Source organism: Cimex lectularius, unplaced genomic scaffold (genome assembly GCF_000648675.2).
Source record: "Cimex lectularius strain Harlan isolate CLEC.00 unplaced genomic scaffold, Clec_2.1 scaffold88, whole genome shotgun sequence".
Lineage (NCBI taxonomy): Eukaryota > Metazoa > Arthropoda > Insecta > Hemiptera > Cimicidae > Cimex > Cimex lectularius.
This window is the reverse complement of record NW_019392660.1, coordinates 1,015,821-1,043,723: the sequence shown is the minus strand read 5'-3', so window position 1 is coordinate 1,043,723 and position 27,903 is coordinate 1,015,821. Positions and strand designations below refer to the sequence as shown.

The following is a 27,903-nucleotide window of genomic DNA, read 5'->3' as shown; positions in this document are numbered from 1 at the left end:
GAGGAAATCCAAGACTTTTATGAGGCCAATCCATTCATAACTGACAGAAAAAATGCTATGATGTTCTTTCATTAAGACGTCTATACTAGTTAAGATTGTTTATTATTGAAAAATAAATAGCAATGCTGATTGATGATTATACTTGATATCAATACAGTACAGTTGATTCCTGAATGTGTGGATGCTTTGAATTTGGCTATTTCAAGAATATTTGTGCATTTTGAAGCAGACAAGGAAACCGACAATTCATGGCATGGCAAGCACCAAATAATGTTATTCGGCGAATAACGTAATGCGTAAAATAACGCGTAAATTGGGATTTGGCGAATTTTTGCTCGGAATTCGGCAAATCCCAAGTGCCTGGAGCCACCTTACATTCCTCCTCATAATATGGATTCCCACTTGAAACAGTATTTAGATTCAGTGTGAAACCAGCTTTCAAACGATATTCACTATTACGGTATAGCTCCATTGACGCTGAAAAAATTGACCGTGAACTTTTTATAATAGACTTTCTTCCCATTTAAAGGTAGGATTGGATTGTATTTAAATTAAATAAGATTACTGAATTGATGATGATTTAAATGCTAAAATATTTTGAGTTTTCAGGGTTTTGTAAAGAAAAAAAGTCTCTAAAAGTTTAACAATCAGTTGTTCTTTTTGTTTAACTTGTAAGTAATTTAATTTTTAAATAAATTTTAATATTATAACAATAGATAATAGTAAATATAAAAATGTATTTTTATTTTTTAGGTTTAAAAAAATTAAATTAGTTTTTGTTCATTTTTGAAAATAGTCTTACTAGGAAGAATTGTGTAATGAAAAAGATAAAAATGGTACAAAAAGTTGACTTTTAATCTGGATGCTTCTCATGGATAGCTTCAAGTTAATCCGACGAGACTTGTATTTAAGAGAAAAACCCTAATCCGTCCCTAGAGTTCTTCATCATCTTGTGTTTTCCAATTCCACTAACTTCAATGCCTAGGGGACAAAACGGACAAATCCTTTGTGTAAATTGCAGCAAAAGTGCTTATGGACGAGGCAGGAAGGCGAGAACATGCTTCTACAGCCCAGGTTGTAGCATTGATGACAGAACATTTTACATAGATAAATTTTAGTTAAAATTAAAAAAATAAAAAATTGCTGCCCCAGAGGGTCGACATTTCAGGCTCCCTTATTCAACTTATTAAAGATAAGAAAATAAGTTAACCAAATCAGCATGGAGGCCACTTGGCAGTCGTCCACCAGGTTAAAGAATAGCCCAATGAAACGCCAAATGGCGCCCAACGAGCTGATATTGTTAACCTTATTTTTCAGTCAACGATATGCTAAAAATTAAAACAAAAACTTTTTCCTCCATTCAGCAATCTCACAGAACATTACAAGATGTAGACAATGTATTTAATTGTGCCAAAAGAAAAATTGATTTCTGCCCATTAGCCAAAATAAAACATATAATTTATTATTAAACACAATAAAAAATAAATGCATATGGAAAAAGCAAAAATAATATTGAACGAAAGACAGAAATATTTAAAATATTAAGCGTACAATACATAAACAAATGAAACAATTAAAGAGCAAAATATTTAAAGCAAACAACCGTAAGTCAGCAATGCAACAAAATAAGCATAAATATAAGGAAATATAAGCGGGGAAATACCTTAGTCACACTACTATCCTGTGAGTCATTTGATTTTTCATCCTTTTGCTGAACCACTTCTGTGGGTTCTTCAATGACCTCGGAGTCGAGTTTCGACTCTACTTTGTCTTCTTCGATAACGAACGGATTGAGGAAAGGGTTAGTGGAATTGGTCTGTACCGAAGGGGTCGAGCTGAGAAAAGGGTTCGTTTGGGAGGTCAGAGTCCGTTGCTCGATCTGACCCGTGTCCCCCCAGGAAAAGTGGGTGACAGTGACAGGCGTAGGCGAGGTGGGAGCGGCGTTTATCAGGATTGGAGCGATAGATGGGCTCAGTGCCAACGTCAGCTTGTCCCCGCCCTGTACCAATGAACACACTCACCAATAAAATATGCAAAATGCAAATTAATCACAGTTGACTAATGGACTTATGAAACTTTCTTACAAATTTTAAATTATTATATGAATTTCAACACTATTTACAAAACATTTACAAGTACTTCTTTTTTACGGAATAATAAATACTTAAACTTCAAAGTAAAAAAAAAAATTCAGATGTATAATTTTTTTTCTCTACTGGTGAAAAGCAACAACATAAACCCCAAAAAGCACCAAATTATATTGGAGGGGCTGGAAAGTAATGTCATTTTTTACAGTAAATTAAAACGTAAAATTTTAACAAGTATTTTATTTATTGTGATGGTCTGAATATGGTTCCTGGGATTTTTGAAATTTTTTTTCCAAATTTTCTCGAAGGAGAGCTAAACCCAGTTCGAAAGAAAATACCATAAAATAATAAAAATAAAATAAATTTCATTAAAATTAATTTTTTGTTTAATACAAATCAAACGTCTGACAATTAAAAAATTCAATATATGAAAATTAAGAAAAAAAGTCCTTTTTACAATCAAACAATTTTACTCTTGGAAACCGTTTGAACAAGTAGACCGGAGCCTGGCACAAGACACAGCACGTGCTCCAAAAACAAAGGGCTCCCGATGTGGCCGTATGAGTCCTCGGTTGGTGGGGCAGCCCCTCTCAAAGGTCCGCTAGGCTCCATGTCGATAAAATCGATAAAAATCAATTGTTTTTTGAGCAAAATATCTAAAGATGGCATTTTGGACAACATCCAAATTTTCGAATTTTTTTGCCACTTAGAAAATGTTGTAGCAATCGGAATAAATGGAAATTATGGCAGAATATCAGGTGAGTGTGGTGAGGCAATACCTCCCAACCAAATTCATTAATTTTTTCCAGGGTATAATGACGCATTATCTTGTTGAACAATAAAACCTTTTTTGTTGACAGTCGCTGAGCACTTTTCAATTAACGATCTTTTTGTTCACAGTAAAGGTCTGCATTTGTCCACATTTCAGCACTTCAAAATGAACAACCCTGTGAATACTCCACCAAACCCGAAAAAATTGAGGTGTAAACCTGGCTTAGCTGTACTTCGTCGCGATTCATTCGTAGAGATCCACTGTCTTTTACGTTTTGGATTATCAACCTCATTTTTCATCTCCAGCGATCAAGTGATCAAAAAACACTTCTGAATTGTGTCTCGGAAGCAAAAACCTAGTCTACTGCAATTATTCTTGGATGGTCAACAACATTCCTCAAATATTTTCTTCCACTTACACCTTTAAGGTTTAACAGGTCATTGTTTAAAACTGTTGGTCTTCCTGATTGATACAAGTTGAAAAAATCAAAATTGCTGGATTTGAACTTATAAAACCACATTTGGCAACTACGACTATATAATGCACTTGGTTAAACATCGCAAATGTTTTTGGTAGCAACAATAAAACTCAAAAAGCATACAATAATATGTACCTCTTCTGGTATTTATTTGGCTGCCCATTTCACCATAAATTGCACATAAAAAATTAAGATTTAATTATTGAAGAGTAAACAAGTCATTCTAATATTAAAACGTCTTCTGCATGACTTTGAAGTACACAATGATGACAAATGAATAACAAGGGCGAAAAGGACATTACTTTCCAGTCCCCTCAATAAATCAACATATACACTAAACACAAGAAAATGCCAACAGCCAACCCCGTAGCAAAATGTTTACAATAATTACATTATTTCTTTTAAAATATACAAAAAAACTCTATTTACATTAGAATGTTACAGTGTTCCAACTTACTCTGCTTTTTCCAGATGAAATTATATTGAACTTACTGACTCATACCTTTGGGGTTTTTGTTGCCAATACAAACTCTAGATTCCGAATCCTCCTTATAACAAACAACGTATTATTTTAGCGTAATATTTGTTATTATACACTCTATTTAATTTTAAAAGCCGCATATCAGTTGCCTGATGCTTCTTTTAATAAGTTCGAGATTTTAATTAAGAATTCAACCATCGACTATAAATCTTCTATTATATATCTGAATTTTTTTGTGTAAAAGGGACACATTAGTCAACTGTTGTGCAACATAAAATACATAAAAAGCTGGAAAAAAAAAATTGCACAGAAATGATAAAACTTTGGGTGGAGAACAGCAGCAGTAAAAATAAATTGTGAATTCTTGCTATACATTGAATAACACATTAAAGCATGAAAATGAACACAATAAAATCTTGAAAATCTGTTTCTAAGTTGCGAATTTATATTCAACAGTGATATTTTCAACGTGTGCAATTGAGAAGTAAAATATTTAACAAAAAAATATATATAAAAGATTTGAATGCAGATAATGAAAAAACAATATGTTTAAGACTGAGACAAAAGTAAAATTTAGACAATTTTTTTTACAAAAATGAAGGGAAATGATTTGTACAATAGTTAAGAAGGGTTTTACTTACAACAGAAACGAATGTAGCCTGGTCCAAGTTATTTTGATGGTTTTTTGACGTTTCTCCTGGTAAATCCCTGGAAAAAATATTTTGAATCGACAAAATATTAGGTTTTTTAAAACTATTTAACTTGATAAATTTAACAACTCACTCTATACTTATATCAAGAAGGGATGTAGGAGGTTCAATCGGCGAAGGAGTTTCTATTACAGTTGGAAGTGGTGATTTTCTCATCTCTTCTTCTAATTTCGCTGTAAAAGTTTAAAGCATTTGTATAAGAGTTCCACATAAATTACGCTTAAAAAAAAAAAAATAAATAAATAAAAAGAACCACTCAATTTATTTAGTTTAAAATTAAATCAACTTTTGGGAAAAGTGGGACAAAAATCCATTTGTGTTTTTTATTAGTAACCAGTAATGCAATAATTTGGTGGGATTCGTGAGGAGCGGTCAAGAATTTTTTCTACTTTTCTAAAATACCTCATTCTAGACCGCTCTTCTCGAATCCGACAAATTACTAAATCCATTTTCTTTCAGCATTAGTTACTGGTAATTTGGAGCAATCACAGTCAAAATAAACAGTAATTAATGCTTTGTTTACTTTTGTACTGATTAATCAAATTTGCAGAAAAAAGTATCATTATGACCTTCTATTCTGCTATGCCTAAAGATTGCAATCTGTTTAATCTTTTCCTTTGTCTATTTATTTTGATATTATTCTTATTCTTAAACCTTTTTCAATGGTTTAAGACAGGCATTTGAGTGAATATGACAGTGTCATGGTGGCCAGCTCAAAGTGGCAATAGATTCATTCATCAGGCTCTATGAAACTGCACCATTATGGGAAATGACATAGAAATCTGATAAGACAGAGATTTTCCCCAGGACTGTAAGAAAATGAAAAGAAAAAATAACGCCAGGGCCTGGCACCCGGCTTGTGGACCTCTTCTTACCACAGCTTAGAAAATGTCCAGGCTTCAATGGCAGGACATAATCAAGAACATGCAGTGAACATGTGATGATCTCAATGAAGATCAAACCATTGGCACGATAAAGAAAATGTTTTTCTGAAACCTACATCGCACCAGACCGCATCTCACGATTTCTGATTAATTATCGACGAACGGTCACTAAACACCACACATTTCTAAGTCCAGATTTGATCTCATTTGAACACATCTGGGACCAACTTAAGCAATGAATACGACGACAAAACCCAAGTCCTAACACCCTTGAGGAGTGGAAAAAAGGTGTTCTTGATGAATGGGAAAGAATTCCTCGGGATTTTACCAGAAATCTTTTCCAAGATCCTAAGGCATTTACCGGATGTAATTCATACCAGAGGCGGAAATACCTGGTATTAAAGGGGGCAAGTTATTTTACAATTTCTTTTTTCTTAAATCAATAATCACTTTTTTAGAATTAGGAAATTACATTTTTTTTAATGTCTTTATTTTTACAATCAAATCTATTTTTGGTATACAAAATATAAATAAACCTAAATACATTAAAATTTATGGGTGGTATATGTATTTTTTCGTTATATTTATTACAACGTATTATTTATTATTTGGTTTACTCTTAATAATGTGTATTACCTCCTCTGGCCTTGTGAAGGGCTTTAAATTTCCTCATCAACATGTAAATAAACAGTTGGATTTGACGAAACAGAATCCTAAGAATGCTCAAGATCAAGGTAAGTCTTGAAAAAGAAAGCAAATTCCTTGGCAATGTTATTAGGGCTGCTTTGGTCTTCAAGACATATTTAAGATCGTTTTGCCCTGATGATGATGTTAAATAGGTTGAAAGCTTGGCAGTAACAATTTACTTTCTTCTTTAAGACCACACCTTGATCCAGACGTTCATTCTTCAACAAGACCAATTTGAATTCTAATCTGCCTCTTTATCAGGTCCCATAAGTAATCTATGGAATGTCAGAATGTGCTGACCAATTCATTGTGGTAATCCCAAAATCCTGCAAATAAAAGGTAACTTGAGCCACATGCATCAAACATTATTGTCCCGACTGAGCAAATGAGACCACAGCAATCCAAAACTTCCTCAAGGTAATGCTAATCAGTTCAGTACGGGCATGTTGGCCATAATTGTCTTTAAAAAGGCGACTCATGGCACCTGAAGCAAAGTGTTTTCTACATCTCCTCTACGGTACCAGTAATTTGATTGCTACAAACAAACCGGCACTCATCTATGAAGAGACCCTCCCCCATTGTTCAATGATTTGCAAATAGTCGCCTTTCAATTCGATAGCTCACCCTTAATAGAGAACCTGATGCGGGACGTTATGCTCTCACGAAGCTTTTGGATGTAGTTCAAACCATTTGGAAGCTGTTAAATGGCAGTTCCGTAGTGCAATAAAACATCTCCAGCTGTCATACATTGCGGTTAACCACTACCTTCTCTTCAATTGAGACTTCCGATGGCCCTAAATGCTGTAGACCACAGCACACCCAGGACTTAGGCAATGTAACAGACGTTATGATCATCGTTGGCCAAAGCATCTGCCTGGGTGAGATCTTGTTGACAAAAAAAACCATGTTTTTAAATTTTCTATTTTTCTCTCCCAAATTTATTGTTTCACCAAAGAAATTTAAAAACATAGCATATTATAAAAATAAGCAAGCATATTATAAAAACATAAACTTAAGGTTATATTAGTAAAGTTTACTGGTCTTTGGTGATTAAATTAAAAAAATATATATATAAATGATTTTATTGGCTTGCAATTGAAATTAAAAAATAAATAAATAAAAGTGATTGTTTATCAGTTGTTTTAAAAGTGAGCTATTAGCTGAAAAAAAAGTATGACTTGACATACCTTTGAGAATATTACACTTTAGTTGATGCGGGGGAATAGGCCGAGGTACTGCAGTAGGGATGATAGCCTTGTTGTTGGGTACACCGGTACTTTCGATAGAAACTACGGTGTCTGTAATTTACCAACAAAATTAATAAGCATTAACGACGTGTTAAATCTATAGACGGTTTTGAACAAGGCAAAGCGTGGTTAGAAAATTTATTAGTGTGCGATTTACCGACATAAATAATTCACAGATTGTGCATTAGTGTTGTAAAATGGTTATAATAAAGGGGTTTAATTTAAATTGCAACAAGACAATACCTATAGGTTTCAACTGAAAATCAAGATGAAATAGAGATATACCTGAAGAAAAATATCCTTTCTCTGTTAAAAAGAAAAATTAATTTTGTTTTTAAAGTTTATAGTAATTATTTTTAAGAAGAAAATGTAATAGCGGGCAGTTTATAGGCTCACCAGTATCAGTTTTACTGCTGACAATTGAAGTAGAGTCGTTCTTGTCGTCTATATTTGAAGAGTCCTTTGCAAGGCTTTTGAGTAAAACATCAAGCCTCTCTTCTGCAACAGGACCTGAAAAACGTAGAAGTTGATAAAATGTAAATTTTGATTTTGAAAAAAAACAAAACATGTTAAGTAACTGAAAATGTCAAGTAAATGCATAACATATTTCAACATTTATAATTCAGGAATTTATACGTATCATCAGCATCTAAGTTTTTAAGTATTACAAAGGATAATAGTATTTTACATTTTATTACAAAGCTTACTTTATTTATTTTTTTGTAGTTTCTTTTAAAATATATATGACCATTTTGCATCTGTTCTGTGTAATTTCAGTTTATTTATATAAAATTTTATATTAGTTAATTATAATTTCATTTAAGGTCTTGGCTGAGATGAAAAAATCGTGACATTAGATTTTTCAACTCAGCCAAGAACAAAGATAAAATGTATCATTAATTAAAATAATTAATACATCCAATTAATTATTCCTTCTAAATGCATAGAAGGTATATATAAAATTTTATATTATTTTTAACAAATATTTAAAAAAGGAAAGTTTACTTAAAAATAATATTAAGTTTTATAGATATCTTTTCAACAAAACTATATATAATGAAAAATTTGAAAATTTTTTACATTCAAATAAATGTTTAAATAAATAATGAATTACTTAAAGAAAAAAGACAAATTAGCTTAAAAAATTTCCATGTTAAAAAAAACACCTTATATAAAATGTAATATATTAAAAAAATTAATAAAATTTTAATTAACTATACATTTTGTATTCGAACGCAACATATTTAGAAACGTTTTTTATTTTTATTTATTTTTTATTTCAAAAACACCAGCACCCCGAGAATTAATTGCTTGTAGTTGAAATACCCTCATTTAATTTTTTTAAATTAATTATACTTTTTATCTAAGGTCTTGATTGAGATAAAGGCCTGAGAGAAAAAGTATAATAATAATATATATTTTTTTACGAGGGTATTTCAACTTCAAGATTATATGAACCCTCAGAGTGCCAGTTTTTGAAAGAAGAAGAAAAAAAAACATTTGCAACTATGTCAGGTTCAAATGGGGGCTGCTGGATTTGAACCTGGAACCTTTAACTTACAGTGAGCCGGTCAACAGCTAAACCATTGCCCCCCCCAAGAATAATTAATAGAATAATTAATTAAAATAAATAATACAGTTAATTATGACTACTAAACATATTTTTCATTTCATACCAGAATGAGATGCCAAGCTGCTTGTAGGGCTAGGGGATGATGCTTCACAATCTACTGTTGTTCTGTGGTCAGACCTGACAATAAAAAAAAAAATTAATAACATTAAATCAATTTAAAAATTTAACATTCAATACCTGTTTTTTTCCCTCAAGACATGGGATTGTCTTCTTGCATACCGCTGGCTGGGTTTTCTCTCAAACTGCACACTTCTCCTTGCTCGGTTCAACTGCGTAGTTTGGAATTCCGTCTTCCCACTGTATCTGAACCGTGAGCCCATCCTGAAAAAGTTCTGCCTAGCCGAAGGCCCTTTGACCGGAGCTCGGAGACGGAAAAACGCATGATGTTCTACAGCACACTTCCAAAGGTGTTTACAAGCCTTCTCGTTATGCAATCTAAAAATTTTAAAAAAAATCCAAACTTATGATCGATTGATTGAATTTGAGACAAACACAATGAAAATGATCTTTTTTTATTAGTAAACTGACTGTTACAAATAATTTGATGTTAGTAATTAAGTGCCAAAAATTCATTATCTTCATTAAAGATTTACATATTACATTTATACTCTGTCAATAAACAAACAATGCTAAAATTAGTACGACTCACCTAAAGATAAATGTGTGCTCCTGTTCTCTGCCCATATCATCATCTTCAACTACAACTAATGTTAATTTCTTTTTCTTAAAGTCTAACTTTCCTATTTTGGGCCTAAAACGACAAGACAAGTGTGTGTTTTAATCATAAAGCATGCATTCAATGCAAGGCACAATGTTAAGTGAGAACGACAAATTGAGTTTTACCAGAAGAAAAGGCCAATTTTTTGATTCCCTTCAAAGACCAAGATTCCAGTCGGCGTCAGACCCAACGAATACTCACATCCATCTTTTCCCTGTGGACCATAAATACAAGTATTAAAATTTTATTACATAACAAAGTATTAAACTAATGTTATAAACTCACTAAAACAATGTGGTTATCAACACCGTACATCTCAAGCCATTTGACTTTATTTAAGTAATTCGTCTCAGCTTGTGCTGGAGTCAACCCTCTGAAAATAGTAATATTTACATATATTAATTTGAATACTTAAAATCAGCTAACTTTTAAATATATAAGTTGAACCAGGAACTGCAGAAGCCGAGAGGTCAGCATGTAGACTCTCAGCTCGTACGATCGTGGGTTCAATTCCCATTTTTCATGATAGCCTTCCCCCCCCCCAAAGAATAAAATTAAAACCATCACTCTGATGTCACTAGATAAATTGCAAGATAATGATATTAAAAAATAAATTAATAAAAAAAAATATGTTGAACCCATGACTATAATTTGTTGGATTCGTGATGAGCAGTCAAGAATGAGGCAGTTTAGAAAACACATTTTTTTGCCTACGTTTCAACTTTTATTCGGGTCGTTGGGGCGTAAAGTGTGGTGTTATTCTTGTGGTGTCATATTGGTGTTGTGTGAACTTGTGAACGACACCAATATGACACCACACTTTATGCCCTGAAGATGACCCGAATAAAGGTGGGAATGTTGGCAAAAAAAAAAAAAAAAGTGTTTTTCTAAACTACTCATTTTGAGAGCTCATCACGATCTAGCAAATAATTAAACAACCAGGGTTTGTTAGACACCAATTAACAGTACTTTTGTCTAGTTGTATTTAAGGCAGAATACTGTACACTTCACACAGATTGTGCTATCGGTATAAAAAAATTTGACTTTTATCTATAATTTAATTTTTTTAAATTTATTAACAGATTTTAATTAATATAGATTTAATTTAATTCAATTTTAAAATCCTTTTTTTCTTACAGCTTTCATAATAAAAAGATGATTGCACTTTGTATTAAAGACCAACAATTAGAAATAATTTAAATTATATAATAAATTTAATTTAATTATATAATAAATAAATAAATTTACAAAATAATGCATGTTTCACTATCAAAATGAAATAAAAATATAAAATGATAAATACTGAGATATATTTAGATATAATTATAATAAATAATTAATAATACATTTTTCTGAAGAATTAGTGGGTAACAATTTAATGTTAAAATTTACTTTAAATTTTCTCATTCCACCCTATCACTCAATTAATACATTTCTATAGGGCAAATTATGTTGTATAGGTGTATTTCTCACCCCGCATTTATTTACTTAGTAATCCTTAAAATTGGGAGAAAAAACAAACAAAACATCTCTACTAAATTCCCAAGCATGCCATTGTTTATATTATGCAATCAATTATCTTAAAAATCCCACAATTTCTCCACTTGTTCACACGATCCTGGAATATCCGATGTGTTCCATAATAATGTAAAATCGGGTTACGCAACATGACCGCATTTCACCCAAGGTTGTTTCAGCCTTACCTGCATTTCTGGAACTCTTCCAGGATCAAAAGTTCCATCTCCTCTGTCTGATTCGGAACGAATCTAAATTCAGAAATGTAAGCTGGCGTGTGGATTGTTTCATCGTAATCACCGAGTTCAGCTGGACAATTTAACACAAAAAAGTTTATTTATCGTTAAAAAACAAAAAACAAAATGAAAGAATGCATATTGTCAATAACCACATACATTGTAGAGCTAAAGCTGCCAGTTCAATGGATGTGCTCTCAGAACATTCTAATTTTCCTTCGAGGATGTCTGATTTGAGTTGAAGGAAGAACTGATACCTTGTTAGTTCTTCCCTCAAGCTGTTAGGTTCGGATGAATAGAATTTTACCCGTAGTCGTAGTGTAAAAGGAGGGCCAACTAGATATATAACAATTTGATTAATCATAAAATTAATAATTTTACACTCACCGCCGTACGTACTTTTAACCTGTTTTTTGACTGCTTTCGTAGGATCCAACCAATGCTAAAAAGAAAAATAATAAAATTTATAATTTTTTCTAAATTTAACGTATAGATGAGTAGGATTTAAATTGAACTTGTACATAAAGTGCAAGTTTTATGAGAATCGAGTGACAAAACAAGGATGTTTAAACAAAATAAATTATTTGTGATAAAACATAAACCAACTAATAAATTTAATATGCAAGCTCATAAGATCATTAAACATTTCTTTTGAATCCGACCTATTTATGAGAATTGTATGTAAAACAAATCAATTTTTGGCACAACAGATTTTGGATATATTAAAATGAACAAAACATGATATGTAATGTTAACATGAAAATAAAATGTATTACCACATTTAATATCAGTAGATAATGTTTATGGTCTACTTGGTTCACAAATGGTGTAAGTCCAAAATGCTAATTTTTCATGAAAGACAATTTAAAATTAAAGACTTCCAATTATTAAATAAATTTATAAAGGTAAAATACTGTCATTGTTAAATCATAACATTTGTTTTTAAAGCCTAACAATTATTAACATTAAATGTACCGTTGACAATAACCGGTTGTAAATTTTTGATTAGAAAATTCGTGCGAAATGTTAGAGCTTTTTCACATTTGACTTTGTCACTTTTTCTGTAAAACTGTCACTACAGGCAACATTTTTCCAAGCATATCCCTAGCTACCGAACTCCTATCAAAAAGGACTACATTAGTTGGACCTATTCACTCCAATAAAAGGGAATTTAATTGCTAATAAGAAGAAAAATAATACAAAATGGCAAAATTTTTCAAGTTAACTACGATAACTGTACTCTTATAATTTATTAAAGTAAGCCAAAGAAAAAAATTATTTTTACTAAGCTCCAAGCACAGATCTGCGGAAAAAACCCTCCAAAAGATAAAGCCTGTTGATCTGAGATCGTACCAACCTAAATTGACATGACTGATCAAATGGCAAAGAAATACAGCACAAAATTGAAATCTCACAGATGGCCTATCTATTCAAGTATTATTATATTTTCTAATATCCTTGATTTATTAGGCCTAAAATGCCTGAATTTCAATAAGGAAAAAATAAAATAATAATATAATAAGGAGAAAATGTATCGAGACAAGATTTTTTACTCCAGTTAGCAGTAGAATTTGCCGCTGATTAATGACAAGCCCGAGAAGAACAAACAAATAAAACAAAATAAATTCTCTGACAGATTCTAATAAATGTAAAACATGTCAAGTAAAGTATTGTAACGACAATAAAATCATAACAATCTGTTATAAATGTAAGAAATATGAGGTGATTAGTGACCGTTAGTCGATTCTCAACATGACACGCAAGAATGGCACAAATCCACAGAAAACAAACACTTTGAGCCCTGAAGATGATCTCAATAAAGATTGAAACGTTGGCACCATAAAGAAAACGTTTTTCTAAAACCTACATCACACCAGACCGCATCTAACAATTTACGAATAATGTAAGAAATATGTTTGTTGTGGAGGGAAAAAAATGAAATTAAGTTTTTAAAAAAAAGTAGAAATAGAAAAAAAATTTTTTGTTTAATTGTTACCTTAAAGTTACTTTCTTCACTCCATCAGGAAAAATAAAGTTTTGTCTAAAAACCGATCAATTGACAGGTTGTGGTACAAATAGGTATACATTAAATGTCAGTACTTTAAGTTTTAAAATACAGAATTAAGTTTGTCCCCAGATGATAAAATGATGAAATGATTTTTCAAATGCCAAACCAATTTTGTCTTCATCAGCTTTCTGGAATTTCCTTCGGTTACACAGGTTTTATATCAAGTTTAATATTATTATAATGGCACTTTAATTGGGCCATTGTTGTACAAATGGCATGAGGTAAAAATTAAAATTTCAGAAGGGCTATCAACACCTAAGTCATTTCTGCATCGAACGCAGTTTCTAAATCCATACTCATTCAGTCTTAAATACATTCGTCCCTATTTCCATTATTATTCTCTCAATATTCCTCTATCGCCCTTTACACCCTACTATTTAGCTCACATAATTGAGGGCTGATGGGTACTCGATATTCCACCGTTGATCCTTTCACATACACCACGCTAATAAGTACATTCAGTCCTCAACACACTAGGATACAACTCTCAGTATTGTATACAATAAAAGAAAAAATCCAAATATTCGTCAATTATCATACCGGGTGGTGGCATTCCTACAAACTTTCTATACAGAGCCAAGAAATTGCATTTCAATTAGGTGGGACACATCGAGCGACCTTTCTCTGCATGCCGAATACAGTTTCACCCAAAATTGTCCCAGTGTCAACCTAGCTTATTTTTAATTGGAATGGAATTAGTCAGGCCCTCTGAGTAGTAATAGAAAAAAAGTTGTAATGATTCACCAATTATGACTTCCCACTGTTGATTTGAATGATTCTTGGCATATGCTATTTGTCAGAAAATGAATATTATTCATTTCAAATTCACCAATAATATAATGTAATCAGTGTAATTGTTGTCCCAAAGTGTGGGATATGTTCAAACTAATGAATTTAGTTTGTTGTTAACAAAAATGTCACTTCTATTTTTCCACATCCATTTTTTAACGAACGCGTACGAAACATAAATGGCACAGATTTGATGCAGAACGAACTGTGTGAATGACACCATGCTGCACAATGTTTCCTAAAGCGCAGAAAGGGTAGATCTTTAATGAGGCCAAAAAACCCCAGTGGAATAATACCCCAGGCATGAGTAATGTGAAGAGGTTCGCAGAAGGGCCGTCTGCAAAACTCACAAAAACTTTATAAAATGTTTTAGGACTAAAAAACCTAATGAGACAAATAATTAGAGCTAGGAAAGAGCAATTAATCTTTTTCTTTGAGGTTCAGGTAAAAATGGGCACACTGTAAATAGGGTCCAAATGTAATCAAAAATAAGCCTAAAGATCTTGTAAGCCAAATGGAGTTTTTAAATACTTTTTTTTTTCAAACTGAAGAAAAATTATCTATGAAGATGTTACATACATTTTTAATAATTAAAAATATAACGGATTGCTGGAAAAATTAAAACAAATCAAAAAGGTCAGAGAACGGAACGTAGAACACACTAATTAAATAATTTATTTGAAGAGCTATGAAGAAAGGAATTTGATAAAACGTTTTTGAAGTATATGAAACAAAGGTTGATATTTTACCCACAGTTTGAAATCCAAAAGCCATCCGCAAAACTTATAAAGAAATTATTGGAAGGCAACTGAGACAGAATCAGGATCCTGGTTGGATTCCTGGTGACCACTGCCACCTAAGGTGTTAGGAGTACTGACAGAAACACTGCAGATACTGCCAGGAAGAAAACGAGACTGCGGAACTCAATGGTCATTGGTGCAGATTCTCGCAAATAGAAGAAAAGCCACGAGCAAGTTCACTACGTGCCGGCAAGGTTAGGTTGATTAACAACCTGGAACTGGCCAATGAGTTATAAAAATACAAGAGCACAATAAATCTACTGAGGTTGAGGTGAAGAAAGTCTTGTGGCCAACTCTTTTATCCCTATCCTCACTGAAAGAGACACCTCGATAGACTAGAAATCTGTATCTCATTTTGGTCTTTCAGTCTTCTTGTCTGAATGACCATACCTGTTGAGTGAACTTGATACCTGTCGTACCGATCACCTCCAGGCTTTACTAGACATTTTTTTGTCTTAAGCATACTTTGAAATATAAAATTTGTACCAGTAAAAATGTTTTAAACTATCTATGGGTGGTACTTAACTATTATCTTGTTCTCACTGATAAGAAATAATTGAAGTTTCACGGTGCATTAAAATGGGTAAAAACTGTCGGGGCACTTCTCAATTGTCAAAACACTTGTAATTTAATGAATTTTGATTTTGTTTTTTTAGGGTGGGGAATAAACCGGTCAGGATTATTTTTAGACGAGGTGATTTTGTGTCATTTTGCAACGTTTAATTTAAAAAAATGAAAAATAAAAACCTGGACGTTATTGGCATCTGTGAATTGGAGGCCGAAGTAATCTTTTTCGATCAGATCCAAAGAGTAGAAGACTTGTTCGTAAAGATCGCTCCCGATCGCCTTTTTCTGAAAAAAATAATAAAAATAATTTTAAAAAATTGAATTTTTAAAAGGAAAATTTAAATTTTGAAAAATTGCCGAATAACACTCACGGTCAGTTCTATGGACAGATCGCTTCCGTCCAGCATCAAGACCTTGCATTGCACTGTGTTCTTGTTGCCCAGGATGCGGTGGTGGCTGTCGTGCTTCAGGTGGGACGGGCTCTTCTGGTGGTTCCTGCCTTTCTTCCGACTGAGAAAACGGAGCATTTCGGTCTCAAAAATTGAAAACCCTTTTGTATATTGTTTTTTTTTTAAATATATTCAGACGCGGAAACGACAAAAACAAAAGCGCCTCTCCAAAAAAAAGGGGGAGAAAAAATGGGCAAAAACGAAGAAAAAACGGGCTACATTCTAAAACCACCAAAACAAACCTAATCACTAACAAGTCTAACAACTCTCCATTACGTACGCAAATGTTTTGGTTATGTGGTGACTGAGTTTTATTTATTAACACACCCGGCTTGTTTTTTTTCACATTTTTATTATACACAACAATAAATTTATCCAGGAATAATCAAAATTTAATCAACAACTGGAAATATATTGTTTTTATATTTATTAATCTTTAAAAATAACATGTTTGGTACTTAATCAAGAGTACTGCTCAACAGAGATGGCGCGTAGTGCGATTGGCGCCCCGACGCGGGAAAGGAGGTTTTTCACTAAGCCTTTCTTTACTTTCGTTTATGTTTTTGTTTCTCCTTTACTAAAATAAGTTCTTTAAATTCCATAGAAAAATAATATAATGGACGAAAGCGAAAAAGCACAGAGCGATCAAGAAGAAATTGAGGGTAAGTTTTTATTATAACAAGAATTTTATTGGTTGGAAAGACCTTATACCAAATATTCCACAACTTTCTTAATTTTCTGCCTTGTTTGTTTTTATTGTGTTTCTTCCACGTGGTCTGAGTGTTAATATTAAATTTTTCCAACGTTATGAAGATTTTTTTTAGATATAACGTTCGAAAAACAATATCATCTTTAATATTAATCCATTTATGTTTAGTGGCCTAATTGACCAAATTACTTCTTTCAATAATTTTTTTTTTTTAAAGTAAGGTCTTGGTTGAGATGAAAAAGTAGTGTAACAAGTGGATTCGAACCCACGACCTTCGGCCCAATACGCCACTGCTCTAAACACTTGAGCTATTGCGACTCCGATCTCCTCGGACACCAACTTCTCTCAACCTACAACTGTTAGAATTTTCCCTCTTTGCGATGATGAAAAAGTTAGTGTCACGAGTGGGATTCGAACCCGCGAGCTTCAGCTCAATATGCCGTAGGTTGAGATGAGTTGGTGTCCGAGTGGATCGAAGTCACAATAGCTCAAGTGTTTAGAGCAACGGCGTATTGAGCAGAAGCTCGTGGGTTCGAAACTTGCTCGTGACACTAACTTATTCATCTCAACCAAGACCTTACTTAAAAAAGAATAATTAATTAATAGACCTGTAATGTTAAACCTTAAACATATAATATACATGTCATTAATGATAATAGTTCTTAATAAAAAATGCATCGGTTCAAAAACAAATATAGGCAATTTTGCTATTACAGGAGGAGCTATTGTAGTAAAAACAAACAGTTGATAATGCTTTATTTACTTTTGTACTGATTAATCCCATTTGCACAAAATATAGCATTATGCCCTCCTGTTCATTTCCTTGGTTGATTTCATCTGATATTCTTAAACCTTTTTCAATGGTTCTGGTCAGGCAATTGAGCAGACATTGCCAGGGTTATAAAATTATTTGAGAAAGGGTTCTGCAGCGCTTCAGAGAACAGGGCTTTACACTAGAAAGCCAGGAAGGGGGTCAACCTAGGTCTACGGACGAGGGAGGCGATTCATTCATCAGGCTCCCGCACCTTTATGGGAAATGACATAAAAATATGATAAGACAAAGATTTCCTCCAGGACTGTAATAAGAAGGCTCAATGAAAATAACCCCAGGGCTTGGCACTCGTGTCGTGGATCTCTTCTGGAACAGATGAACTGGACATTGGAAGATTGATGACGAGTTCTCCTTAAAGATGAGGGAGACGCTCAGGAGAAATGTACATCCCGTGTTGTATGATTCCTCGGGTGGAATTTCCTTGGACGGCCACACTGAATTGGTTGTTGTGCGAGGAAAATCTCTATCTTCATTCGATCTTCACTTACAAGAATAATTGAAGATCTTGTAGTGCCATTTGCCCCCCCCCCCCACATCGGTGTGATATTCTTACTAAAGCAGGATAAATCCTCATAGATCACGTATTGTGGATGAATGAAAAACTGTTATATTTACAATATAAACCAAAATACTAAGGAAAGAAGTAAAACAACAGTAAATTGACAATGGATCGAAATAATAATGAAAATTCTATATGCATTAAAAATATATATATACAGTAAAACTGGAGATAAGTTTCATAAATTTGAGGTGTTTCTACTCACCATATGCAACAAAAAACTTCCTATAAACCCCTGTCCAAATCTCAATGGTAAAGAAGTGATTTCAGGTTTTGGTTTTTTTAAACATTTTTTGTCTTAGGACCACTAAATTGCTTATAAGCTTTAGAATTACTGACTGTAGAAAAATCTGGTTTGTGCCACTTGAAAGAACGTTAAATTTTGTATGAGGAAACTTATTTACATTGGAGAATTGATGGAAAAATTCAGAAAAAAAAAATTGAAATTTGGAATTTTTTGAAAATGTTGGATTAGTAACTGTTATTAATTACAAACTCCTTGAGCTTTGCAAATTCTCTCGAAATTTCCCCGTTCAATTAGCTTCCAGCGGTATACCCACCTTTTTGGATTGTGTTTCTGGAAGGCCTAAAAAATTTGCATTTTGTTGGGGGGGAAACTGGTGTTTCCACCGTAAACATTAATGAAGGGGGCATGCTCAATTTTTTCAGGAAATCCGACTGGTGTTCAGTGATTCATTTTTCATCACCTGTTGCCAATCTATGAAGAAAGGAGTCTTAAGAGTGAAGAGCAAATTGAGATGCAGTCATATAGCGTACTTTTGAACAAACCCAAGCCTTTGGATGTGGTTTCCATTGGTTGTATGGGAAACATTTAACATCTAGTTCTTTAATTGCCAAAAAGTGATTTTCTTCTAGTTTCAATGCATCATCATCCTCAGAAGGACGTCCACTGCATCATCTTCAAGAACGAAATTTCCTTCTCTAAATCAAGCAAACCACCGTTGTTGGACTTTATGAACATTTACTGCATTAGTACCAAACACTGCCAGTTTTATGTTGCAGTTGGATTATTCCCTTTTTAAATTCATAAAGTAAACACCTTAAATGCATTTCATCCAAAGACATGATTACTTATTAAATTATTTGACACAACTAAAGAAGTTGAAAACAGAAACTGAGGAGAAATAAAAAATTTTAATTTAGGGATTAAACAAACACATTTTAAAATAAAAATAATATAAAAATGTAAATATTAAGCTAATTAATCCTATAATTGAAAAAGACATTACTTTATTGACAAACCAACATATAAGAAATATGTTGAGTTGGAACACCTCAGAAAAATTGTGGTAGTCTGGGTACCTGGACAAATTGGGCTGGAGAGCAACGAACATGCAGACGAGGTGAAAGCTGGGACGTCATGCTGTCTAAAAGAACGCTACAAGCAATAAAAGAACATTGCCTTGTAAATGGGCCAGATCGTCCGAGAAGCTCTTGTGTATTAAGAGCACTACTGAGCGAAAGAAGGATCGTGCTCACCCATTTTGAGGATAGGCTGTACTGATTGACACAGACACCTGCTTTTGTGGTCCAGTTGGTTGAAAAATGTCACACTTTGACCCCTTGATAAGTAGACATGGCATCCAACATAAAATCTTTGAGCATGAGAGTATATTGGGCCCCTTGTTTCGATTTTTAAGGAATGGGGTTGTTTCCCCATCTTTAAATACTATTTGTAATTATTGTGTAGCTCTACAGCTTAAATGAAAAAAAAACATTAATGGGGAATGCAGGAAAGATGGGAAGACTTTGATTTTGCTGACATTTTCCTCTTGGAGTCAAAGATAAGCAACCTGCAAGCCAAAATAACCACCCTAAACATTAAAAAAAAGGAAAAGAAATGAGAATAAATACTAGAATGAATAGGGCAGAATGGCGGCTGATATGGCTCTATTGTTGGTAGTGGTAGCCTGGCATAAATAAAAAATAGCCTGGCTTAGAAGCTCTGGGGTAAATGATTTGAGTGCAATGAAAAGATTTGCAGAATTTTCTGTACTGGAATTTTTTTACTTTTTTTACAACATTATGGATTGTGTGATTGGATACATAGAAGGAAGTGTTTAATATTTTTTTGGGAGGGTTTTCAATTGGGAAATCTGAATTGAACCCCACAGTTTGATACCTTATTTTCATATTGGTTTTATTATTTTGTTTTACATCAAACATTTATCTGAAAATCGCAAAAGTCTAATGTCTTGTCAGTTCCTGCTTTTTAACTCTAGAGTGTACATTAGTCTATGTCGATGTACATTCGAGGTAGCGGACGTGGTTAACTATAGGAAGAATATGGTATGGTGTAGCTATAGTGGAAAATATGACATTGAACCATAAAGATTATGCTGGCTTTGAAAGTTTTTTCCAGCACACAGTTGGGCTATTAAGATAAATACAACTTTTATAGACACATTAATTGTACAAATAAATGAAAATAAAAACCTTAATTAAATTATTTTTTGTAGATTTCTCGTCGGACATTCTCTTATTTGTAAATTATACGATCTTACTTCTAAGATAATAAAGTCGATCAAATTTGTTATGCAATACATCTGCCAATGTGAGGCATAGGATTTCTTGGACATTTGTACTGAAATGAGAGTAAGACAGGGCTGCCTGCTCAGCCCTACACTTCTTACATTATACATAAATGATTTTGAGGCGTGCTTAGATGGTGGTGGCAGAATGAAGAGCTTCCTTTAATGCTTAAAAAAGCATCGTCCACAAACATAAAAATGTAAAGATATAAAACCTTCAGTGTTCTGTACGAAGCCATTAATAAATATTAAAAATAACAGAGGGCCAAGTATGCAACCCTGTGGTATTACAATCTTGATTGAAGTGAAAAGCTCCAAATTTCAATATTTTCCATATAATGAAGTAAACTGTGGTCAACTAAGTCAAAAGCTTTGTAAAAGTCCAACTATATGCCTGCTGCTTTGCATTTATTTGATTTTAATTAAACTAAGCTATTAATTATTCTACTGAGTGTCTTTTGTCGAAAATAACTTAATAACTAAACCCTAATAACTAAAAATTGACTTTCAGACATAAATCTGATTTTTTTAATATAAATTATCTCTATTGTAGAGTAGTGTACACTCAAATTAAATTATGATAATATAATAGTTGATTTTTGTAGAAGTGTCGAGTTCAAAAAAGGGCCTACTCAGTTCTGATGATTCCGACTCGGAGGATGAAATCGCACAAGATCGGAGTAAAAAGATGTCAGTTCTCAAAAAGAAAAGGGCGACAATCGACAGCTCTGACTCAGAATCTGAAGGGAATGACAACCTTAAAGAAAAACTGAGCAAGGATTTATTCACAGAATCGAGCGATGACGATGCAAAGGTAAATCGAGCTGTTGGTCATTTGTATAAAACAAAAAATAATTCAAAACATTTCAGCCACTTGAAACAAGCTTCGAGCAAAATTGCGAGCCAAAGAAAGTAGATAAAAGCGAAAAACGGGCCGTGAGTATACAATTAATTAAATTGTCGTTTATTATTAGCCAAAAAATATTTTTTATTCGTTTCAGGGTCCTGGGAGAAAATCAAAACAGAACGCTTTAGAGGAAATAAGAAGCGAGACACAGCGTATGATCAGGGAGTCAAAAATTTCTCTCCCATATCATAGACCGAAGCAAAGGAGCCTTTCGGATTTCCTGAACAGGAGGAAATCAATTCCTGGCATTCCTCTTCGCAGTAGTTCTAAGGAAATTACAAAAGTTTGGTAATAAGATTAATTTTCATTTTCAATTTCTCACATTTTAGCATATTTCAGTTATTGATTTTTTTTATTAGGAAGCAAATTGAAGAAATGGAAAAAGAAGCTGAGTCATTTTATATGTCTGAAAGTGACAATGAAGATGTCTCGAATGATAGTCCTGATAATCAGAATAAAGAGGACAAGGATGAGTGCGATGTAACCATTTCTGGTTTGACATGCTCCACTGAATCTCATCAGATGGCTGGTTCTGAAGAGTCCGCACAAATGAAACACGCCGACAACAACTCTGGTTCAACCCAAAACGATAATTTATCAGAACTCGACCTTCACCTCACGATGACCGAAGAATTCAAAAATTCCGAACGACAGAATGAAGAAATCGAAACGAATCAGTCACAATCGACATTGGATGGAACCATTCAGGATGAAAAAGCACTGAAAGTGTCGAATAAAATTCAAGACGAGAGTGAAAAAATGTTTTTGAATGCTACTCTGAATAAAATTCCAAAATTAAATGGCACACCTGACGAAATGATAGATTTAGAAGTAACAAAACCAAAACAAGGCGCTCTCGGGCTTTTGAAACGATTCATTAAGCACGCTTCTATAAAAACTAAAAAAACCTTAAAAAATGATGTTACTCTCAAGTAAATAATGAAAATATTATGTACAATATATAAAATTACTTCCATTATAACACGTTTTTTATTACAGCATTGTGTCAAGTGAGATAGATGAAAAAGGCGAAATTATAAATATCAAAGAAGAGACTGTTAAAGTCAAATCGGGTGAAAGTGCCAAGCCGGGGGAAAGCCTGGTTAAACTAAAAGCCACCCTGCAACAAAAAATCGCCCTATCGAGAGAAGAACAGCTCGCAAAAAAACACGAAGAATTTAAACTATACGAAGAAGAGATCTATGAAGGTAATTAATACGTTATTATCTAAAAATAACAAATATATCCTGTTTCTCTTAAAGGTGAGAAAGATGTCTGTGATCAGCTACCGAGTGAAGATGAAGAATTTGAAATAGAAGATTCCGAAGGATGTTCGAGTTCTGACGAGGATGATGAAGACAAAGAAAAAGAGAAACTATTTGCTGACAGTTTAGCTGAAGAATCTGATAATGAGGGTACATCATTATTTTAAATTTATAATACATTGCGCCATTTTTTTTTTAAATGCTTAATTTATTACTTTTAAGCTTTATGCTTATTATAAGTACTTTATAGATTATATACTCACTAAAACTAAAAAATGCTATTCTTATAGAGGTATATTTGCTTTACCTCATCTATTGTTTAAATTAGCATTGTTAAATTCACCTTTCCTCGTCACTATCCATTGTAATATATTTTAGTTGATGGTGATGAGTGTTCTCAAGTGGGAGAAAATTCACAGGACACTGCTCTAGTGAGAGATGAAGAAAGTAGCCGATCTTCTGAGGTAAGTTATGAAATATCGTTTTTAATAATAAAATTAATAAAACAAAAACAAAAATAGAAAGCCTTAACAAATTTTCCCTTTGGGAAGTACATTATGAAGTGCTTGATGTTGACTTCAAGTGTCACTTTAGAGATTAGATAAGCTGAAATAAAATTTTGTGGTTGCAAGCAGCCCCAATTAAAAAAAAAAAAAAAAAAAAAAAAATTGAGACTACAACACGTTACAAATACAATGTGTAGACAAATTGCATAATAACGCCCATTGTGTAGACCTTTTACACATTGAGAACAATTAAGATTTATCACTGTACTAATTAACATGCTTGACCTATCTTTTTCTTTTCTATTTTTTAGTCTGTATCATCCCAAAATAATTATACAGAAGAAACTATTAAAGTACCTACTTTACACGGTAAGGAACAATTTTATTAATAAATTTTAATTATCTCAATATTTTATTAACATGGTATGGATATTTTCTTGATTAGACACAACCCTTTATAAATAAGTTCTATTTTATTTTTTTAAATAATAATAATATTTAATTAAAATTGTAAATAAAATAAAATAGTATTTATAGACTTTTGTCTAGAGAAAATATATCTATTGTGTTAATAAATGATTTAAAAACAACCTTCAAAAAATTTAAAAAAAGCAATAATAACAATTTTATATCTATTTTAGTCTTTTAATATATAAAGTTAACAAATTAATTAGCAAACCACCGTAGCTGAGTGATCAGCTTGTTGACCCCACTGACATGGGTTCAATTCCCACTCGGCTAAAAAATTAAGTTAATATAAATCATATGACTGTGGATTTGAATTTTTAAAAAACTTTTTTTAAGTAATTGAAATATATTTAGTCAAAAATTTACAACCTTCACTAGAATATGTTTGTTTGAGGCATTGGCGGCTACAATGATTAAGCCCATCAGTGTAAGGTCCTGGGTTCAAATCCAGCAGTCCCCCCTCCCAAACCCAACATACTTACAAAGGGCTTTTTCCATTTTTAGTTTTTTTTAATGTATTTATTTTATTTTTTATTTTTTTTAAAGTAAACTCATTACTTATTTAAACATTTATTTGGACATTTCGGGAATTTACACATATCAGAATCATTTGATGAGTTCCTTTCCTGGGTGGAATGTTTTGCCAGATTTATACATTTTTGGAGGAATTTTTGTCTTATAGGGTTTTTTAAGTAATTAATTTGTCTTTTTTAATTAATTAATTATTTAATTTTTTGGTCTTTGGGTTTTTATTGAAAAAAACTTCCTTTTTTTAATTAATTATTTTTTAAAGTATATTCATTACTTATTTAGACTTTTTTTAAACATTTCACGAATTTACTCCTATCAGCATTGATTTACACGTTCCTTTACTGGGTAGAATGTTTTACCAGGTATATCCTTTTTTGAGAAATTTCTTCTTATAGGTATTTTTTAAAGACTAATTTGTCTTTTGTAATCTTTTGATCTTTGTTTTAAAAAAATTATTCCGTTTTTTTGTTAATTTTTATTTTTTAAATGTGTGGTGTTTAGTGACCGTAGTCAATGATTATTTAGAGATCGTGAGATGTGGTCTGGTATTTATTTTTGAAGTAAATTCATTATTTATTTAAACATTTATTTGTACGTTTCGAGAATTTACACCTATCAGCATTGTTTCCTGTGATCCTTTCCTGGGTAGAATGTTTTGCAGGTATATCCTTTTTCAAGAAATTTTTTCTTATAGGTGTTCTTTTGAGACTAATTTGTCTTTTTTAATTTTTTGGTCTGTTTAAAAAAACTATTCTATTTTGTTTGTTTTTTATTTATTTAATTACTTTAAAAAAGTAAATTCATTACTTATTTAAACATTTATTTGCACGTTCGGGAATTTACACACATCATCAGGATTGTTTGATGTGTTACTGTCCTGGGTGGAATGTTTTGCCAGATTTGTCCATTTTTGGAGGAATTTTTTTATAGGTTTTTTTAAAACTAATTTGTCTTTTTTAATTATTTGGTCTTTGGGGTCTTTGTTTAAAAAAAACTTTCTCTTTTAAAGTAAATTCTTTACTTATTTAAATTTGTTTTTTGACATTTTGTGAATTTATCCCTGTCATCACCATTGTTTGATGTGTTCCTTTCGTTAGTAGAATATTTTTCCAGGTATATTTAATGTTTGTTAATTTATTTATTAATTTATTCAATATTTATTTATATTATTTCATATATTTATATTTTATTGTTATAGAATTGATGAATGAAGAATCTGTTGATGACAATTTACTTGCATTGTGCTCTGGGAAATTTTTCAGCCAACCCGTGAACTTGGCAGATTTGGAAAAGGATGATAAATTGGTATAATTAAAGTTGAAGTTTTTTTTTCTCCAAAATTATTTAATCTTTTTTTCCTTGACAGAACTGTCCGATCTCTGAAGACATTGTGAGTTCGTCTAATGAACTGTGAATATGACATATAATTTTTTTTATTACACGTTTTGCTTCTTTTTACTTTATTTACATTTTTCTTTTAGAATTAAAGACAGAAACAACATTACATCTGATGATGAAGACGATGACTTTGGTATTTCGAAAAGCAAGAAATGCAAAAAATTAGTATTTTCAGGTATGCATTTTATTTTTTGCTTTGTTAAACGTTTACCTTTACACTTTTATTTTTATTACTAGATGATGAAGATAATATTAATGATGATGATAGCGAAAAAGTCGACGAGGAGAGTGACTCAGATAACGGTGATGAAGAAGTTGAAAATGATGGAATTAATGAAATGGATGATGAGGAAGTAGAAGATGAAGAAACTGAAGTTATTATTTTTTAATTTTATTACAATTTGTTACTTGCAAATAAAAAAACTATCAGTTATTTAGAGTGTAGTATAAAAGATCTATTGGTCTAACTTGCCATGGTTTTGTTTTTCAATTTAAGTGGATAAAATTATTTCTTAATGTATTTTTATGTGAACAGCTGGCGAGAAAAATCAGTAAGGGGTATTTAGACGGAGAAGCCGAGCTTTCAGAATCGGATTGGGACAGCGCAGATGAAGACGAGAGAGGGTTGGATAATTTCGAAGCCGAGGAGGGCGACACGGACAAAATCAACGAGCGAAAGCTCCAAAAAGAACTCGGAAAGATTCACATGTTTGTATTAAATAAGACTTTTTGTAAACTCGACGAAATTCAAATTTAATTTGAAGAATATCTTACCAGGAGAGAAATAATGGCCGAAGACAAACGTGAAATTCGTTTGCTGCAAGAGCTGTTGTTGGAAGATGGCGATTTGCATTCGGATGGGCCTAAAAGAAAAAGGCTTTTCCGTTGGGCTAATCAAGGTAGAAACAATTTATATAAAAAGTTATTTATTTTAAAAAAAATATGTATGATTTATTATGTAGATGATGATAATGTAAACATTATCCGTGCTCTTGATGATGATAATGAACTCGAGGAAAATGAAAATCATGAGGATGAAGAAGCATGGAGAAAGGAAAGGCTTGAAAGGGAAAATTTCTTGAAGCAAAAAAAGGTCATTCTTTATTAACACTAATAAATCTATAATTTTATAATTAATTTTATGTTATATTAATGGATTTGTTTTTGATAGATTGATAATTTAAACATCGTCAGTGATGATTCGAATTTAAATATCAGTAAGGCAAGTGTTAAAAATGTTTTGAAAACAAACGACTTCGCTTTGAAATCTCCTGACCCAAAGAGCAAGTTTAAATTAATGGTATGTAAAAACTGTTTTTGGTTTTTAAATTGCTTCAAATAAAACAAATCTTTGGACAAATTTTTCAGACGAATCGTGGGTCGTTTTTAACAAGGGGTGAGAAAATATTATCAAGAATCGCGACGATGACATCCGGCACTGTTGAAAACCCGTTGGCAAATTCGAGAGGGCGGAATATGGTGTTCGCAAGGATCTCGCCTTCAAAGGAAGCTCAAAAGAACAATAACGTAAGTATATTAGCATAATTTTAAATTGTTTCAGTTTAAATAATTACGGATTATTTTTCATTTTTTTTTAGTTAACAAAGAGGAAAGGGGAAAATTTAGAACCAAAATTATATAAAAAAATCAAAACAGATCAAGTAAAAAAACCGAGCATATTCGACAAGTTAAAAATGTCAGATTAATTTTTCCTTGTTTTATGTTATGACTTTTTATGTTTATGTCATAGTTTATTTATTTCATTTGAAAATGTACATTTGTATTATTACTGTAAATAAAAGATAAGTTTTGTTCAGACTGTTTGTAAAGATGATGAAATTAGTCTAGTCACATAAAATAAATAAAATATTTTATTACCACAAAATACACAGTACATGGCTACGTCAATTAAAATACATAATTTATAAATTTCCTATGAATAGTACTACAGATTAAAATTTCAGGAACTGTAAAAAAAGTATTCTGAAATGAAAAATACTTCACACTTTCAGTATGGAGGACGCTCAGGTGTGTCCTAAGTTAAAAACCAATTGG

At 32.1% G+C, this 27,903-nt stretch overlaps 2 protein-coding genes across 10 annotated transcripts; one reads left to right on the top strand and one right to left on the bottom strand.

The window, feature by feature from the left end:
- Window positions 1–1,544: 1,544 nt before the first annotated feature.
- LOC106668027 (band 4.1-like protein 5) lies at window positions 1,545–23,371 on the bottom strand. Of its 8 annotated transcripts, none has more exons than XM_014396412.2 (17): window positions 23,289–23,371; window positions 16,044–16,182; window positions 15,853–15,957; window positions 11,848–11,890; window positions 11,608–11,784; window positions 11,401–11,521; window positions 9,983–10,070; window positions 9,823–9,911; window positions 9,629–9,730; window positions 9,157–9,414; window positions 9,023–9,096; window positions 7,743–7,856; window positions 7,590–7,652; window positions 7,287–7,397; window positions 4,602–4,701; window positions 4,460–4,526; window positions 1,545–1,999 (listed from the first exon to the last, which is right to left on the bottom strand). In XM_014396412.2, the coding sequence occupies exons 1-17, from the start codon at window positions 23,306–23,308 to the stop codon at window positions 1,610–1,612; spliced, it is 2,061 nt and encodes a 686-aa protein (XP_014251898.1). In that variant the 5' UTR covers window positions 23,309–23,371; the 3' UTR covers window positions 1,545–1,609. The 8 variants fall into 8 exon arrangements, with proteins under 8 accessions (XP_014251898.1, XP_014251900.1, XP_024080605.1 ...); XM_014396414.2 differs by having other exon boundaries at window positions 1,546–1,999; window positions 7,632–7,652; XM_024224837.1 differs by lacking the exon at window positions 23,289–23,371 and adding an exon at window positions 23,253–23,272 and having other exon boundaries at window positions 1,546–1,999.
- Window positions 16,628–27,677, top strand: LOC106668026 (claspin-like). Of its 2 annotated transcripts, XM_014396409.2 has the most exons (19): window positions 16,630–16,783; window positions 21,379–21,587; window positions 21,644–21,709; window positions 21,775–21,968; window positions 22,040–22,612; window positions 22,680–22,888; window positions 22,943–23,095; window positions 23,324–23,409; window positions 23,763–23,820; window positions 25,649–25,755; window positions 25,817–25,860; window positions 25,932–26,023; window positions 26,086–26,222; window positions 26,384–26,556; window positions 26,626–26,747; window positions 26,811–26,941; window positions 27,020–27,148; window positions 27,217–27,375; window positions 27,447–27,677. In XM_014396409.2, exons 1-19 carry the CDS (start codon window positions 16,738–16,740, stop codon window positions 27,552–27,554), a joined length of 2,796 nt encoding a protein of 931 aa, XP_014251895.1. In that variant the 5' UTR covers window positions 16,630–16,737; the 3' UTR covers window positions 27,555–27,677. The 2 variants fall into 2 exon arrangements, with proteins under 2 accessions (XP_014251896.1, XP_014251895.1); XM_014396410.2 differs by lacking the exons at window positions 27,217–27,375; window positions 27,447–27,677 and having other exon boundaries at window positions 16,628–16,783; window positions 25,932–26,025; window positions 26,085–26,222; window positions 26,811–26,940; window positions 27,018–27,102.
- The last annotated feature ends 226 nt before the right edge of the window (window positions 27,678–27,903 follow it).